General features: G+C 54.0%; 2 protein-coding genes across 7 annotated transcripts in view; both read left to right on the forward strand.

Moving 5' to 3' along the window:
- Positions 1-16347, forward strand: part of MICAL3 (microtubule associated monooxygenase, calponin and LIM domain containing 3) — a 233429-nt gene extending 217082 nt beyond the window's left edge. For 4 of the 6 annotated variants that reach the window (XM_030915886.1, XM_030915882.1, XM_030915884.1 and 1 more), the window contains 3 exons: positions 12727-12826; positions 12957-13030; positions 13112-16347. In XM_030915886.1, the coding sequence (XP_030771746.1) occupies positions 12727-12826; positions 12957-13030; positions 13112-13296 (359 nt within the window). In that variant the 3' untranslated portion in view covers positions 13297-16347. Of the gene's footprint in view, positions 1-580; positions 632-10235; positions 10302-12726; positions 12827-12956; positions 13031-13111 lie in introns of all 6 variants that reach the window. The other 2 variants (XM_030915881.1, XM_030915883.1) reach the window with 2 other exon arrangements.
- LOC104676310 lies at positions 15443-16347 on the forward strand (the record flags this gene model as incomplete). Its single annotated transcript, XM_030915889.1, is given in 2 exon segments — positions 15443-15910; positions 15912-16347. Coding segments are annotated over 2 exon segments (612 nt in total), but the record flags the coding sequence as incomplete, so codon positions are not given.
- Positions 16348-17060: the final 713 nt, after the last annotated feature.

Genomic DNA, 17060 nt, shown 5'->3' on the forward strand with positions numbered 1-17060 from the left:
TGGAGGCCTAAGCCTCGAAACAGGATCCCCTTCCTTTCAAACCCATTCGGCAAAAGTGGGTGTGCAAGGCGTTTGATAGAGTCAGCAGTGGGGTCGTGGGAATTCCTGGGAGAGCACCGACTTTGTGAAACCTAAGGATTGCAGAGCTTCTGTAGGATGTTTGCCTCCTGCCTCCAGCCCCTGAGGCTGGGGCTTCCAGTATCACAACTGACAAGCAGGCAGCCCCACTCTATTAACCATTAGTTAGAGAAGGTTCAGTCCCAGGGGTGGGAGTTCCCAGCAAAGCCAAAGCCTCTGTCCTGGATGATCCCTGGCGTGCGTGGGATGTGTTGATAGTGACTGTTGACTCCCCACGGTGGGTTTAATTTACTGCCCTCCTCCCACAGCCATGCAGTATGCAGATACGGCATGTGTGGACATGCGGTGTGTGATGCACTTAGGCACGCATGCTTTCCAGCCGTTCCTCTACTGCCTCGCTGTGTCTGTTTCTTACGCTCCATATCATTGATTGCTTTGGGTGTGGGGGGACAGGAGGGTTACCTGGTGGAATAACTCTCTCTTCACCGATTCCTTGTTGTAGACTATTGGGGAGAGTCTTATTACAGTGACCTCATCGACTTGCATCTGGGTGGTATGTATGGCAGCATCTGTGCTGACACTAACCCCGCTGACACCCTTTCTCCACCTGCGCTTCCCAGCCCCTGCTCACAGAAACCAAGAGAAATCAACCCAGTAACCAAATGGCAAAAGCACAGACCCTTTTCCAGCTCAAAACAGCAGCGTGCTGATCTCCCCCCTGCCCACATGTGCTCCAGAGGAAGATCTGAGCTTGCTTTTGCTGCCTGGGGTCGTTTTCATTTTTTGTGATAAAACTTTGCCTACCCCACTCCACCAGCCTTGCATCTGCATCCTGGTCCCCTGAATACACACAGTCCAACACAGCTTTTGCCCTGAATCTCATCCCTTACTGCTTGTAGGAGTCATATCTGCTAGGGAGCTCACTGCCTGCCACCCTTACGCAAAGAAGAAAACATGCCAAGACCTCAGCCCGACCATTTCCACTGGGGTGTGCTCTCATTTCTCCCCGAAGAGCCGAGTGCGAGGGAAAGGCTTCTTTGTTGTGATTTCTGCCCAGATTCACCAGATTCAAAGCCAGGTTGACAGGTGCCCATAACAACATCGCTCCCTCCTTGCTGTGTCCTGGGGCTCACTTTGTACTTCCTTTCAGTGAGGACAGAAAAAGCTCAAGGCCATGGTTCTCACAGTGTGGTCCCTGGACCAGCAGCAGCATCACCTAGGAGCCTGTTAGAAAGGGACAGTCCTGGCCGGGCGCAGTGGCTCAAGCCTGTAATCCCAGCACTTTGGGAGGCCGAGACGGGCGGATCATGAGGTCAGGAGATCGAGACCATCCTGGCGAACACGGTGAGACCCCGTCTCTACTAAAAAAATACAAAAAAACTAGCCGGGCGAGGTGGCAGGCGCCTGTAGTCCCAGCTACTCGGGAGGCTGAGGCAAGAGAATGGCATAAACCCGGGAGGTGGAGCTTGCAGTGAGCCGAGATCGCGCCACTGCACTCCAGCCTGGGTAACAGAGCGAGACTCTGTCTCAAAAAAAAAAAAAAAAAAAAGGGACAGTCCTGCCCCAGACCTGCAGAATCAGAAACTCTGGGGTGAGGCCTGGTTATGTGCTTAACAGACCTTCCAGTGGGTTCTGATGCCCTCTAGAGCAGGAGAACCACTAGCTTAGAGGTTGCAGTATGTTTGGCATCTTGCCATTTGTACTAGTTCAGAGGAATGACTGATCCCTGTGTCTCATTTCTAAGCTTTGGGCAGCTTTTCTCCTGGGCAGCTGCCATTGTGTCAAGGGGAATGCTGGGGACTCTGGCTCCTCCTCCCTGTTCCTGTGTCCGTGATGTGGCAGTCTACCCACTTCATCTCCCCGTGGAGGCTCCATGCCTAGAGGTGGTCTTCAAACAGAAGAATGGCAAAGATAATTGTCTCATGTTTTACCCTGACCCCATTCTTTTAAGAGGGTCACTTCTTGGCCCATTCATTTAAAAACCAATGTCATAATTCTGTGATTCCATCTATCAGACAGTGCCACATCCAAGGCGGGGCTCTCGCCTCCCTGGGAAGATAGACTGTTGCTGTCTATGCTTCCTATGTTCTCCGATCCCGCGCTCCCACGCACCCACCCCCTTGGAGACTCCGTCGGTGTCCCAGGGCTTCTGGTGTGTTCCTGGACCTCCACACTCAACGGCCACTGGTGCTGCAGAAGGGCCGGTGCTTCCATTCCAATTAACAGACCCTTATCCCGTCTCATGCCTCTTGCCTCCTCCTAATAGCACCTCGAGTGTTCATGTCCATGCTAAGCAAATTTCCATGTGTGAAAAAATTCACACCTGTTATCCCAGCAATCTGAGAAGCCAAGGCAGGTGTATCATTGGAGCCCAGGAGTTTGAAACTAGCCTGGGCAAGATGGTGAAACCCCTGTCTCTATAAAGAAATTTTCAAAATTAGCTGGGCATGGTGGCGCGTGCCTGTAGTTCCAGCTACTAGGGAGGCCACGGTGGGAGGATCACATGAGCCCAAGAGTTTGAGGCTGCAGTGACCTGTGATTGCACCGCTGCACTCCAGTCTGGGCAACAGAGCAAAACGCTGTCTCTTAAAAAAAAAAAAAAAAAGAAAAGAAAAGAAAAAGAGATTTGTTTACATTCAGAATCTCCTGGAAGGGGCTGTCAGAACGCATTTCTTTAGGATTGTATCCACCCTTCCCTTGCAGTTCAAGATGCCATTAATGCACCCATCAACACACCCATCGCATCTCCTGCTTTGTTTTTTTATTTTTTGTTGGTGTTTGTTTTTTGAGACAGAGTCTTGCTCTGTCACCCAGGCTGGAGTACAATGGTGCGATCTGGCCTCACTGCAACCTCCGCCTCCCGGGTTCAAGTGATTCTCCTGCCTCAGCCTCCCAAGTAGCTGGGATTACAGGCGCCTACCACCCCACCCGGCCAATTTTTGTATTTTTAGAGGAGGTGGGGTTTCACCATGTTGGCCAGGCTGGTCTCGAACTCCTGACTTCAGGTGATCCACCTGCCTCAGCTTCCCGAAGTGCTGGGATTACAGGCGTGAGCCACCGCGCCTGGCCCGCATCTCCTGCTTTCTTTACCCACCTTGTTTGAGTGAGAAGAGGTAGTGAGCTGCTTTCTCCTCTGGGTCCCCAGACTCCAGCTACTAGCTTTTTGGATTTAGAATTCCAACAAGTTCCAGGAGGAAATGAAGTAAATAGAAAAAGGAAACTCAGGGTGCCTTGTGAAGTACAGCACCCCACCACTGACACTCAAAACCCTTTGGAGGTGAGCTCGTCAGCCCATCACTTCCCCTCTCCCAGACCGTTATGCTGCGTGAATTCAAGCCTTCTTGGGTTCTGCTCACCACATGGGGGCTGCTGCTATAAGAGGACATTCCCCTCTGCAGGGAGTCTCTTGTGGACTTCAGGCCCTGTTCTCGCCACGCCCGTGAGGATGACGTCAATGCCAGAATTAGGTTTCTTTTCTGTTTCTGCTGTTTCATTCTTGGAGCACTTGGTAATATTCGTTAATTGGAAGGAAAATCACCCTTTTGAGATCTGGAGCCTCATATGTGAAACCTGGTTGCCCCTCTGTGCCTGCATCCCCAAAAGGCCACCCCGAAGCCCCATTTCTGTGCCATAGCACCCGTCTCATTTCTCCCGTGGGCAGAGCAAAGCTCCAAGCAGCCCTCGGAGCGCTAGGAATGCCACCTCCTGCCCCTGCCCTGTGCTCTGTGTGTCCTACTCCAGGCTCTTTCAGTGGCTCTCAGTGAACTACCTAAAGGCTCTGAAAGTCTCTTTTTTCAGCCACAGGACATAAAGAATGAAAATTTCCCTTCTTCGTATAGCTGGACCTTGTGATTTCCAAAGAAATCATTAAAAAGACTCAAAACAACCTTTGGGCCAGAGAGGAAGGGTCCCCAGGTGGCCACTCCCCTTCTGCCTTCTTCCCTGGGACCCTGAACAGGCCCAGCCCAGCCTGCTGTATTGCACTAGAACAGACAGATGACTGGAAATGTAGAAGAAAACCACATTTCTTCTAAAACCGATTGAAAACACACACACATAATTTCTAGTTTTCGGGGACCTCATCTCTTGATTTATATATCTCAAAGGAAAATTTAAAGAACACGAAAGGTTTAGAAATGTAACATGAAGGACTGGAGGGTGGCCTCTTGCTATTGTGAGATGGGGGTGCAGGGGTGCCTGCCCCTTGCCCTTCTGAGCAACCATCTTCCTGTTCTGTCTGCTTCTCTGAGTTTCATGTTGATAGATTCTTGGTTTGCCTGACTAGTCCACTGTCAGCCTGGCTCTGCTTTGCTTAGGAACTTTGGAACCTGCGCGGTTTCTCAATGTACGTGTATGTGTGTGTGTGTATGTGTGTATGTGTCTGTGATTGTAATTCTCACATGCATTTGTTTGGTTTTTTGCCTTTACTCTTCCTCCCAACCTGGAGCTTTATCTCTGCACTAAGTCTGTGTAGCGCCAGGTGTCTCCCAGCCCCGCTATGTGTATGCTAGACTGGGACTGCTGAACCACCCTCACCCTGTCATGACAGCTGCTCGCATGTCTGTAGTATTGCACACCAGCCAGCTGGGACCCCTGTCAGGGCCATGCTGTTTGTCGTCACTCAAGGTTTTAGACTGGACCTCAGCCTTGCAGTGCCAAGGCTGCCCCCAGCCAGGAGCATGGCACTGGTGGTGCCCACCAAATAGGCTTCCTGAGTTGGGGACTCAGAATAGCCGAGTGCCTTCTTAGTCAGCAAAACATTTGGTCAGTCTTCCCTCACACTTCCCAGGCTGCATAACCTGAGCGAGGCAGAGTGGAAAATCTGTGGTGGCGCCATTCCATAAACCTGAGCCGCCAAGGAATTCCAGCCCTGAGCACTTCGCTTTCTGAAAGTTTTTGAGACAGGGTCTGGCTCTGTCACCCAGGCTGGAACCCACCCAGTGGGTTTGCCATCTCAGCTCACTGCAACCCCCACCTCCTGGGTTCAAGCAATTCTGCATCAGCCTCCTGAGTAGCTGGGACTACAGGCATGCGCCACCACACCCGGCTAATCTTGTGTTTTTAGTAGAGACGGGGTTTCACCATGTTGGCCAGCCTGGTCTTGAACTTCAGACCTCAAGTGATCCACCGGTCTCGGCATCCCAAATGCTGGGATTACAGGTGTGAGCCACTGCACCTGGCTGCCTTCTGAAAGTTTAATCCAGTCAGTTGGGCATAGCTGTGACAGGTAATGCCCCCGGTGTTTCCTAGGAAAAGGTGACAAAAGCTCTTTGGTGTCTGTGACAGGAGTTAGATAAAAAGGCATTGCTCCAACACTATATTTATCATAATATTTGTTATTATTTATAGTGGTACTATCTTTAGCAGTCAGTACAGTGGCATTACCGCCAAAATAAGTGTGAGAAATGAGAGTCCACCCTGGTAAGCTAAGGGCTGCACACGGCTGCCCAGAGAGGAAGGAAAGTGGGGCCTCAAAATATGCCTGAGAAATAAGTGAGCCTCTTTCCTGGCCCTGACGCCTTGGAGTGTGATCCTCAGAGACCCAACGGAACTGAAAACCAAAAATGATCTCTGTCTATGCAGGATGTTCCAAAAGTGTGGCTGAACGGGGAAGACGCTAACCTTGGGGCTCCACAGAGTTTGTGTGCATGAAACACACAACAGCATATCAGCAGGGAGGGTGTGGGGCCAGCCTCCAGCTCTTGAAAGGCTGGTGTTCTAAAGCGCTTGCAAGCTGATTATTTGGAATTCTGTATTTTCACATGGAAATACAGTGGTAAATGGTGGCTCAGTTCATAAAAAGCCCGTTTTCCTCATTACACCTCTGTGTATGGTACTAGTCTGGTGACACGCCACAACCTAACCCGTGTTCCCTGGGGAAATGCAACATTCCAGGCTGGGACCTCTGGTCTCTAGAAGTCTCCCTAGTGGGCCTCATTTGGTCTACTGAACATTGCTTTAGGGACCTCCCCAGCTCTGTGGTGATGGTGCCTTTGTCCAACCAGGGGGGCTGGGAACCTGTCTAGTGGGCAGAGACGGACACTGAGATGAGGCCGGTCCCTAGGGCCAGTTGTTCAGCAACCTTGGAGAACAGCCCACCAACTGGCCTGCCTGCTGTGGCTGTACACACCTCTGCTTCCCAGCAGAAGTTCTTTCCTGCTTTGGCTGCCACGTGGTTAGCATTGGTGGCTGGTGCATTTGGGGTGCTCAGTAAACATTTCTGGTATAAATTATTAGTCTCCCACATTGTCCTTACCACAAGCCATGATTCACGTATGACATTTCTGTTTTTGATATCAGCATCAATGTAGAAGCCAGTGGGTTAAATATAACCAGGCAGAATTGAATGATGGAGTTCCTTAGAAATGCAGAGCGTCAAGCCAGCACCCACCACCACACAGGTTGTCACTGGTGATTGTTGGGCTGTGAACAGGGTTGGGCCTTTGTCTTGGCCCCTCTGGGTATTACTTATTTATTTACTTTTCAGAGATAGGGTCTCACTCACCCAGGCTGGGGTACAGTGGTGCAATCACGGCTCCCTGCAGCCTTGACCTCCTGGGCTCAATCAGACCTCCCACTGTAGCCTCCTGTGTAGCTGGGACTATAGATACTCACGCTACCACACCCAGCTAATTTCTGTAGAGACAGGGTCTCACTGCATTGCCCAGGCTGCTCTCAAACTGGACTCCAGCAGTCCTCTCACCCTGGCCTCCTGAAGTGCTGGGATCACAGGTGTGAGCCCCCGCACCTCCGAGCTTTCTGACCATATCCTCACCAATCCTTGTGAGCAAGGCACTCAAGCCTCTTGCCCCCCAGTCTCAGGGCTATAGCTCTTGGATTTTGAGTACCAGAAGGACTAAAGTAGGCCCTGCCTGCCTTTCAGATGATCATGGAGGCTCAGTGTGCGGGCTCATCTGCTGGCTTGTTTTTCCAGCTGCCCAGGTGTCTTGATGCAGTGTGCAAAGGTGAAGAGTCTTGGTCGGAGAGAACGTGGGACTATAGAAGGACAAGTACAGAGAAGGGGACCTGCCCTACAGCTGGCCACTCTTTTCCCCACCCTGTCGGCCGTTCTACCCCACACTGGGTCCTGGGTCCATGAGAGGCAGGGCTTGGAGTGAGGTGCTCGGGTGCACTCAGGGGCAGGTGGTAGTGTAGGGGGCACCCCGACTGAAGAATGCCAGGCCTGGATTCAGGTCCTGCCTTCACTGTCTCCCCGGCACAGACAAAACAGCCTCTACTTACCCTCTGAGGGCCTCTTCAGAAGACGAGGCAGGAAGGGACATCGGGCCTCCCTTCCAAGTGTGACATTCTGATCAGGGTCTGTGGGACTGCTCTTCCTTGAGCTGCCTGAGACGCCAGCATTTGTTAGATTTGCCTGGAGTCCGTGTTGGCCTTAAAGAGGGCAAGCTCTGAGTTCAGAGTGGGCAAGAAGATTTGGCTTCTTTTCCAGGCTCTGCCACACTTAACTCCTTTGAGCCTCAGAACCCTCATTTGAATTTGCCCCTCCCGGCAGCCACACCTGGCCGGTGTGAGGATCACGTGGGCGGTGCATATGAGGGCCCCTTGAAACCAGAGAGTGCTGTCCATGCTCATCTCATGCACTGCTCTGGACAGGCCTCACTCCCTGGTGGTGTACTGTTGCTTTTGAAATTTGGTGACAGGCACTGCCTGCCCGCCACGGGTCAAGCGAGTGGCACTAAAGAGCCAACCCCAGGTCACACGTCCAAAGGAAGTGCTGCTTCAGAGGGAAAGATGGAGCAGATGTGCCCACGAGTGTTGGGTACTCAGCAGAGTGCTCCAGAGAGGAGGGGTCCTCTGACCAGGACCCGCTCACTGCTCGGGAGCTCAGGAGGGGTGGCCGGCATCCAGGGCACGCAAGAGTGCTTTGAGAAGTGGTAAATTATAGCACCTGTTAGCAACAGATGGAAACCCGTTACCCTGACGTTAAGAAAAACCAAAAAACTTCCATTTGCCATAAGCTTGACAGCATCTTTGTTCTTAGAATCAGTGAACCAAATCTTCTGTTTCTTACATCCCCCTAAAAGGCAAAGCATTTACTATAAACCCCCCACCCCGGCCCCATGCATGCTCAGGTTGGGTTCCAGTCCGGTGGAACTCCCCTTGTTTGATTAGTTTTTCCCTTCCACTTCTTCTTTTGAAAATTGTATTGATAGGGTGTTTTTTCTGGTTATAAAAGTAGCCTCGTTCGTTGTGGAAGTGGTGGAGCGTACAGGGAAGTCCGAAGGTAATCAGTGCAGCGTGGACTCACCGCCACTGACATGCGCTTCCGCCTCTTGCTAGGAGAAAGCCTTTTTGGTTTCTTTAAATGCTTGCTTTACCTGATGCTCCCTTTCCCTAATTTCATTTCATAATTTCTGTTCTGTCCTCTGTATTGGGAAGGGCGTATGAGGATGTGGCCTACATAAAAACAGCTGAAAGCTGTATTTTGTGCTGTCCAGAAAGCAGAAACACGTGTTGTAATGTATACCCTTGCAGGCGCCTGCCTCTTCCTTTTGGATGTGTTGTGGACGTGTGTCACATGGGCGCTGTTCCACTCCACAGCGTGGCCTATTCACCTGTGACACCAGTCGCAGGAGGTGGCAGGGAGTGTGCACGGACGTATTTGATGGGATTCATCCAGGTGTTCCAAGCCTCAACACAGACTACACTTTGAAGCCGAGGTTGACTGTAGGTCGGCTGTAAGGCAGAGAATAATGTTGCGGAAAGAAACCCTCCCTCGTACCCGTGCATTCGGCTGGCTGTGCCGTGTGTATTGAGCACACTGTGTACAGTCAGCGTTTCACACACATGCACGCTGTCCCTGGCTTTGCTTTCGAAGTTGTACCCAACAGCAGATTCAGTGTGCCCAAAGCACTATGCACCACACTGGAAGGGTTCAAAGGCAGAAAACCCCTGTATTCATGCAGCGGCACCGCAGAGGGGCCTCTCAGCCAGCCGTTTGTCCTGTTGGCCTTCTGTTGAGTCAAGGCTATTTCTTCAACCCTGTTCTCTGTAAACCACACACTGCCCTGCTCGTGGGCTGAGGCCCCGTGTCTTCCTGGGCTCTGTTGTCCCTGTGTGTGCTCTGTGGTTCTGTGATGGTCCCTTGCCAAACTCCTCTCCCTCGTCCTTGAGTAGGCATCAGACCCCAGATCTAGAGATGTCTGTGCACACTGGCTCTCGGTGCCCCGCCAGCACTCCTCCCAGCATTGTTCCTGTAAGTTTCGCCATGTCCTGTCAGCCTACTCCTTTGGTCTCACAGTCCAGAGTGTGGCAGCCCCCAGCTGCAGCATGAGGTCCCCGCACAGCCATAGAAGGACCAGAAGGAAGAAGGGGGTGGCCGGCTCTCCCCATGCCTGGGGGAGAGAGGGGACAGTGACACGGACGGGTGGAAGTCACCTCTGTGTGTGTACGTTTCCCCAAAATTGTTCTGGCTCAGAATTTGAAGCAGCGCAGGTGTGAGCGTCCTGGAGGTCCATCACAGGATGGGGTGCTGCCCTCACAGACAAAGAGGCCCCCCTTGCCCTGCACTTGTCAAGGCCAGCTTTGCCTCAAGCACATACCTGTGGTGACATCTTAGAGGATTCCATGTGGGTCTGGGAGGTGACCCCAGGTTGTCACCTACAAGCCTGGAAGCCATGTTGGCCACTTACTGAATGCAGTCTTTCTCAGAGCCAGGCAGACCTATCCAGGGGCTTTGAGGAGGGGGCCCAAGGCCCCAGAGGCCACTGTATGACAACCCAGATGCCACTGCCCTCCTGATAAGGAGTAGAGGCGGGAGGGCCCTGTGGCCCGACTGCTGCCATCATGTAGGGGACACGTCATCCCACTTGGAGGAACTCACACCGCTGCTCTGAGCCCACACCCCCTCTGTGATGCTGCCCGGAGCTGGGTCTGCTCTCATTCAGTTCCATGCTGAAAAAAGGACTTAATTCATTTGTAGACTTTGTTTCCCTTGTTTCTGCTTCTCCATTTCTTGTATTTTTTTCTTTTCCTCCTGTTGTTCCTTTCTCACTTTTTATGCTTTTTGTCCTCTGCTTGTTTTTATTCCACCTTCTCCCTGTCCCTCTCCACTTCCAAATTCCTGCTCCTCTTCTCCTCTTCCTTCTTGTCTTTCTCCGTCTCCTCCTCCTCTTCCTTGTTTGGTCCTTTTGAAGTTGAGCCCAGTGGCGGGACTCCACGACGTAGACCTCTCTCCTTCTGCCCTTGCTGTGTCCAGGAAGGTAACGTAACCTCGCCAACCCCATCCCTGCTACCTCGGAGGGGGTGTAGCCACACTAGTCAAACACAGAGCCAGAACCCACCTACCTCTCTCTCTCTCTCTCTCTCTCTGTCTCTCTCTGACCCTCAATGGTCCTGTTACAAAATGTCATGAGTCTGTGGCAGTTTCTAAAGGTACAGTATCCCTTTGACTGTCTATGGGGAGGACCAGGGTGCAGAGTGAAGCCAGAGAGCCTCCAGGTCTGGGCCCTTCAGGGCTGCAGCATTGGCTGGCCTTTCATGGCTGGGGCCTGTAGGTCTCAGATCCAGATAGAGGGGCAGGGATACAGGTGAGGATCCTCCCGCCTGTGTGCAGCGATTTGGATGGGAGCGTCAAGGAATACTGTCCTTACAAAGACTGGTCTACACAAGCGCCCTCGGGCCCCTTTCCAAACAACCACTGAAAGCAAACCTCTCTACCTCGTGTCTTGCTGAGTGTGTGTTTTTTAAGTTTGTCTGATTTGAAGTCTGTTGTGGTGATAAGATTGTCGTTGAAAGGCATGTGGGGGGTGTGGCCATGACTAACCCTGCTAACTCTTACCTGCCATCCACAGCGCTCACCCGACTCTCGCCCACACACCACAGCCCCTGCCTGGCGGCCGTGGGCGAGCTCACCGTAGCTAGTGAGCGCTGTCCGCACGTCTCCGGTGGCATTTTCTGTGTCTTCGCGGGGAGGTGGGCAGCGGGAGAGTCTCCCTGGTGCCGCCGCGGCTGGGCGCACTGGACAGCTTGCATGCCGGGGCCCCTCCTCCACGGCTGTGTGGGCACATTGTGCAGAGACGCTCCGAAAGCAATGCATGGAACTGAGTGGGGACTGGCTTAAAAGCCAAGACCCAAGCCTATTGGATTGGGTGAGGAGAGCGCTGGTCCCCTGACCCTCAGGCAGGCACTCCACAGTCACGGGCTGGACAGGCCGGGGGTGTTTCGTCCTTCAGAGGAGGCTCAGGGGCAGGAACCCCCTTGGGAGCAGAACCGCATGGGCACTAGGGCACGGTACAGACACTCACCCCTGCTTGTTGAACATGATGCGTTTCTGCCTCCTTGGTGTGGCCACTGGGTAGAGACTAACTGTCTAGCAGACACCACTGCAGATAAGAGATGTGTCTGTGTACCATGTGCCAGAAAGGCAGGTGGAGAAAGGCAGCTAGCAGTGAGGGAGGGCTCGGGCTGTGGCTGGCCCTTCAGAGGCCGTGTTCCTCACACTCCTGGGCTTGTCTTAACTGGCCTAGAACACACCCTGCCAAGCGACGCGGAGAGTGCAGGGGCCTCTGAAAGATGTCCCCGTCTAGTGCCCCTTAACCTGAGGCCCACGGACGGGCCACAGGAAGCCCAGGAGCAGCTGGAACTCTGCATCCAATGGTTTGCTCTGCACACATAGGCATTTTTCTAGGAAGAGAGTCCCTAGCTTTTATGAGATTCTCAAAGTGGTTTGTAATCCAAAACTATTGAAGAACCACTGACACAGCATGTGTTTTAGGCGGGACCACACTTTTGCCATGAACTTCCGTGCTCCGAGGAGAAGGACCTCGTTCCCTCCTTGGGTGGCTTGGTCCTTTGGAGACTTCTTCCTTCTGTCCTCCTGCCACAGTGAAGCCAGCGGTCAGGCCGCCCCTGGGGGCAGTTTGGTATGGGCACCTGTTGGTTCAGGCAGCCTGAGCTAGCAGGCAGCCACCAGCCACAGGCATTCTATTGGACGGGACCAGGGCAGGGCGTGGCCACCTCCTTCCATCCCCAGGGGCTGCTAGCGTTTCTCTGCTCTTGGTGAGAAACCCGGTGGCCATCCTGAGATCCCTGCGTCCAGCATGCGGGATCCCGCGGGAGGCATCCGGAAGCTTGATAGGCCACAAGTTAAGGAGTGGTGTCTTCTCTGCCTGGTCAGGAGGTAAACAAATGACAAGGCATCTATTCTGGTAGCCCCTGGAGAGGGGAGTGGCCCAAGAAAGAGCTGAGTTAATGAGCATGACCTGAGGGCAGGGTGCAGTTTACAAATTCACTTTGCATTGTTTCCGAGAGTGGTTTCCTCCCAGGAGACCCAGCATCTAGAAAGTGCTAAATAAACATTGAATGGGAAGAAAGAGAGAAAGCGACATAAGTCATCCTAGGAGAGCACAGGGAGCAGGAGGGGCAGAAACCAGGCCCGGGGAGAGCAAGGTCCCCACTGGCGAGGTCGCTGACGGGTGAGCAGGGACGGCAGGACACGGGGAAGCGCAGGCCCCGGGGAGGGGGCGCCAGGGCCCCATGGCTGCAGGCAAACCTTGGGCCTGGCTTGGGAGTGGAAGTTCCGGCAGCATCTTGCTCGGCCCTCTTTGCACATTTGCCCCGTGTGATTCCTGCGGGCCAGGGTGGGCACGGCACTCCCTGCACCCCACACGAATGTTCTCTCGGCAGGCATGGGCAAGAAGGACGACCCCAAGCTGATGCAGGAGTGGTTCAAGCTAGTGCAGGAGAAGAACGCCATGGTGCGCTACGAGTCGGAGCTGATGATCTTGTGAGTGGCCTTGGGTAGGGGGTGTTGGTGCCATGCTTGTCACAGCAGGCATAGAGGTCCTTCCGGATTTGGGGGTGAGGGGTGGTCCCCAGTCACAGTGGCTGATCTCCCTCCTGCCCTCCCTCCTCAGTGCCCGGGAGCTGGAGCTGGAAGACCGGCAGAGCCGACTGCAGCAGGAGCTCCGGGAACGCATGGCAGTGGAAGGTGAGTGGGGTGAGGCACCCATGGAGCCCGGGGTGGGTGCCACCTCCAGGCCCCTCACCTCATGCCTTCTTCTCCTTCAAGATCACCTTAAGACTGAGGAGGAGCTGTCTGAAGAGAAGCAGATTCTCAATGAGATGCTGGAGGTGGTGGAGCAGAGAGACTCACTGGTGGCGCTGCTGGAGGAGCAGCGGCTCCGGGAGAGAGAGGAGGACAAGGACCTGGAGGCTGCCATGCTGTCCAAGGGCTTCAGCCTTAACTGGTCCTGAGCTCACACCCAGCGCTCCATTTTCTGTTGGCATCCGCCTGGCCGGGTAGTGGCCTCCAAACCACCCGAAGCCACGATCTGAGGAGGCCTGGCACCTCCTTGGAGTTTATGCTCAGATGCCCGTGTGCTGCTTGGAAAGTGGTCGAGTCCCGCATGCAGTGGGGAGCCCCAGGGACAGTGGTTATCTGAGACGGTGCCACCTCCTGGGAGGAGGCCCACCTGGACCTCCCGCTCAGAGGAGGAGCACGGTGTGTATGGCATGACGCAGGGGCCCACCCCGCACGCTCCCTGAGGATGTGCTGGCTATGCCTCTTTCTTCCACTGGCACATTTGGTAAGAGAGGGAAACAGCTCCCGTCAGAACCACAGTGCGCCACCACAGCCTGCAAGGGCCACTGTCTTCTTCATGCTCCCTGGAGCACCACCAAAGAAACGTAAACAGTACCCCACGAAAGCAGGGTGCGATTGAGACCCAGGATGGGGAGGTGTCCAGTCATGCCCACGCCAGCATCACAGGAGACATGGAAGTGTGGGCAGGCTCCGGAATTGATTATGCAAATTAGGAGGACGCAGGAGGGGTGTGCTCTCCAGCCGAACACCACACACTGGACCCTAAGTGGCCAAATGCCTGGGCCTCTCGCTGGCTGCGGCCTGAGGCCTGTGGGTTGCTGCATTTTGCTTGTAGTTCACAACCATTTTGACACTGGAAAATGCTGACTTTGGGGGACAGGATGAGGCCCTACATTCTACGCCCCCAGTTGGCAGACAGGCATTGTCCCTGTTCCACATTTATGCTGGGGCGGGAGATGGCCTCTTCCTCGGTGTCTTTCCTGTGTTTGCACATTGAAATGGAGCTGACAACCTGGCAAGACGCTCAGCCGCTTCAAACCCTTTTTGTCAATTAACTTATTTTTTTAATACTTGAAAAGAAGTAACTTGGTTTGTATTTCTTTACTAGAGACACTGATCACTTGATGCCCGCGTGCGGGAGCCACAGCGGCATCTGCTGCGTCCCACACGGCCTGGTCCAGGGCTGCCCGGCGCTCGCCACGTGCATCTATTTATTAGCCTTTCTCTTCGTATCACTGGCCTGGCTGGCATCAGGGAGCTGCCCAGGACCCCCGTTGGGTCCTGCTCACAGCTTTCTGTCCCCTCCTGCACCTGGTGCCTGCCTCACCCTGGCGCTAGACCGTCTGGACCGCTCACGTGATGAGGGGGCATTTCCGTTCTGTTTTGGACCAAGCTAACAGCAGAGCCACCACTCTCACCCTCCCAATGAGAATTCTGGCTCTGCAGAACTCACCCTTTTCTCAGTTTGGGTGCCAGGGCATCACCTTCCTCCACACGTATGTTAAAGACGGTTTCGGGATGGGCCCTCGTCCACACTGGCCAAGAGGGTACAGGGTGGGACCCTGGAATCGTGGCTGGTGAAGTCCCTCCTCCCAGCCTAAGATTCACCCAGACGGAAACGCAAGAGCTGCAGTGGATGCTGGGATGCAGGCTGGCCTCTCTCGAGCAGATAAGAGACTCCCGCCCTCCCTCCCAAGGGTGATGGGCACCTGCCTTGTGCCGGATCTTCATGGGGCCATGAAGGGTGGCGAGCCCCGAATCACTAGCTCCTATAGCCAAACCGTTCCTTTCTCACGGTTCTGCACCAGCCTGGCTGTGTACAGCTCATCAAGCCACTGAGCTAATTGGGGGTGGGGTGCTTGTCCATCAAAGCAGTTAGCACATAGTCCAGCCAGGAGCCCCCCGGGCTAGACCCACCTGCCCCTAGGGGTGCTCCAGCCACCTGCCGCCTCCCTGGGCTGGGGCCAGCTGGGAGCAGAGGCCTGGCCCCTCCAAGGCATCCCGTAGCGGAGCAGGCCGAGGGGCCGTGCTGACCTTGGGCTTTCCATGGGAACCACACTGTGCCTCAACTTGAACATTCATCCCAACTGCAAAGGAGCAAAGAACCTGTGTCATCCCTGTTCAGAAGCTGCCATCTCTCTCCCGTGCACATCCAGGAAGTACGCTGCTGGTGGCTGCCATGGCTCTGATTCTCCTCTACCCGCTCTCATGTGAGGCAAAGGTCTCCTTTTCTCTTCTCTTAAAAAAGGGGAGAGGAGGGTTCCTAGATTCCATCTTCAAACCCCAGTCTTCCCATAAAATTGGACGTGGGAAAAGACCTTCACTGCGGTGTGGCCTTTCCCAGACCTCTCCTATCGAAGGCCACAAAACCAGTCCAGGCCCGGCAGAGCTGCCTTTGGCCCTTGTAGCTCCTGCTGGCCCCACAACGGGGAAGCAGTTTGCAAAGTGGCTCGGAAGGAGTGTGGCCTAGGAATCTGCTACAAGTGGCCGGGTGTAGCAGGAGAGCCCAGCGTCACCTCCTGGTCCTGGACAGCCTTAACACTGTGGCATCCTCCGCAGCACACACAGCGGCCTGCAGTCTGGAAAGCGGACCCAAGCCTTTGCAGAGGGGCGCCATGGAGCTGCAGGCCCGCACAGCAGCCCCAGCCTCCCACTCCTGACTGTGAGGACATCGGTTCTAGGAGAGCACTTTTTTTAAAGCTCCCATTTTGTAACCACTTTGCAGTTGACTTGAGTACTCTGGTAACTTGCTGTGTGAAGCGATCTCCAGCTGTGAGAACGTGCAGCTCCAGGCAGGTTTTCTTTCCAAGAGTTAAGTCTTCCCTTGAAGGCCGGGAAGCAGGATGGATACACATGTATCATGCACATAAAGTACCAGGCGCAGGAGCAGCCCAAACTCGAGGCTGACTAAACTGGAGGCTGAACACTGTGGAGGTCTGCATGCAGCCTCCCTGGAGCCGCCCCTGGGCTTGAGGGTGCCGCACCCGTGGGCTTCCAGGCCTGCCCAAGTGGTGCCTTCAGGCCTTTGCCCCTGGCGGCCATCCTTAGGCCGATTTTGACCAGCAATGATAGACTCTTCTTAACCCTTTCAAGAAAATTTTTTCAGTGGGACAGGAAGGAGAGTTAAACATTTTTTTAAAGGTGGTAACATCTGACCCATGAAGGGTATGGGTCTGTTTTACGCTAAATAAAAGTTTTTCAAAGAAATAGTGTGTTTTTTACGTCATTGTACTGTATTTTTCACGTGGATGGTGTAGGTGCAAAGTACTATGCATCTAGCTTGTGCCTGGGTGTGTGCAAGACTGTTTAAAGAATGCATCTTTTTTTTTTAAGTTTGTGCTTTTTTTAGTCCTCCATAATATCCTGGCTCAGCCACCAACTGCTGTCACTTGAGTAAAAATGTCTTAGGCAGCCAAGTTGGAGAAGCAGCCACTCTTCAGACGAAGCCCAAGTAACCTGTGGAGGAGAAGTGGGCTCTTCGAATTGGAGATGCTCCAAGTCAGGGCGATGCTGTGGTCCTGGCAGCCCTCCTTCCAGCCCTGCCTGGCTCTGTCCTGCAGCACAGCTGACCCGGGAGCCCATGGCATGCATGGGGTCTACAGCACCCATGCCAAAACCTTTCAGATGTTTCAACAATCTCGAGGTCACTCAGTAGGGTCACTCCTCTTTAGCCTGAAAATTGTCCCCAGGAGATGGCAGGGAACAGTCCTGGCCAGCTCCTCTTTCTTTGTTCTGAGAAGCCTCTGAGGCACCTCCAGCTCTCTCTCTAACCCCTCCCTTGGTGTGTTGCATTGTTGGGAGCATGGCTGGCCCCGTGACAATCCAGAGGCACCGTGCAGGGAGGGAAAGACCGCAGTGGCTGTGTGCACACGAGCCGCGGCGCCCACAGGCCGGCTGGAAGTCACTCGTGGAAGCT

Source organism: Rhinopithecus roxellana, chromosome 13 (genome assembly GCF_007565055.1).
Source record: "Rhinopithecus roxellana isolate Shanxi Qingling chromosome 13, ASM756505v1, whole genome shotgun sequence".
NCBI classification, from domain to species: domain Eukaryota; kingdom Metazoa; phylum Chordata; class Mammalia; order Primates; family Cercopithecidae; genus Rhinopithecus; species Rhinopithecus roxellana.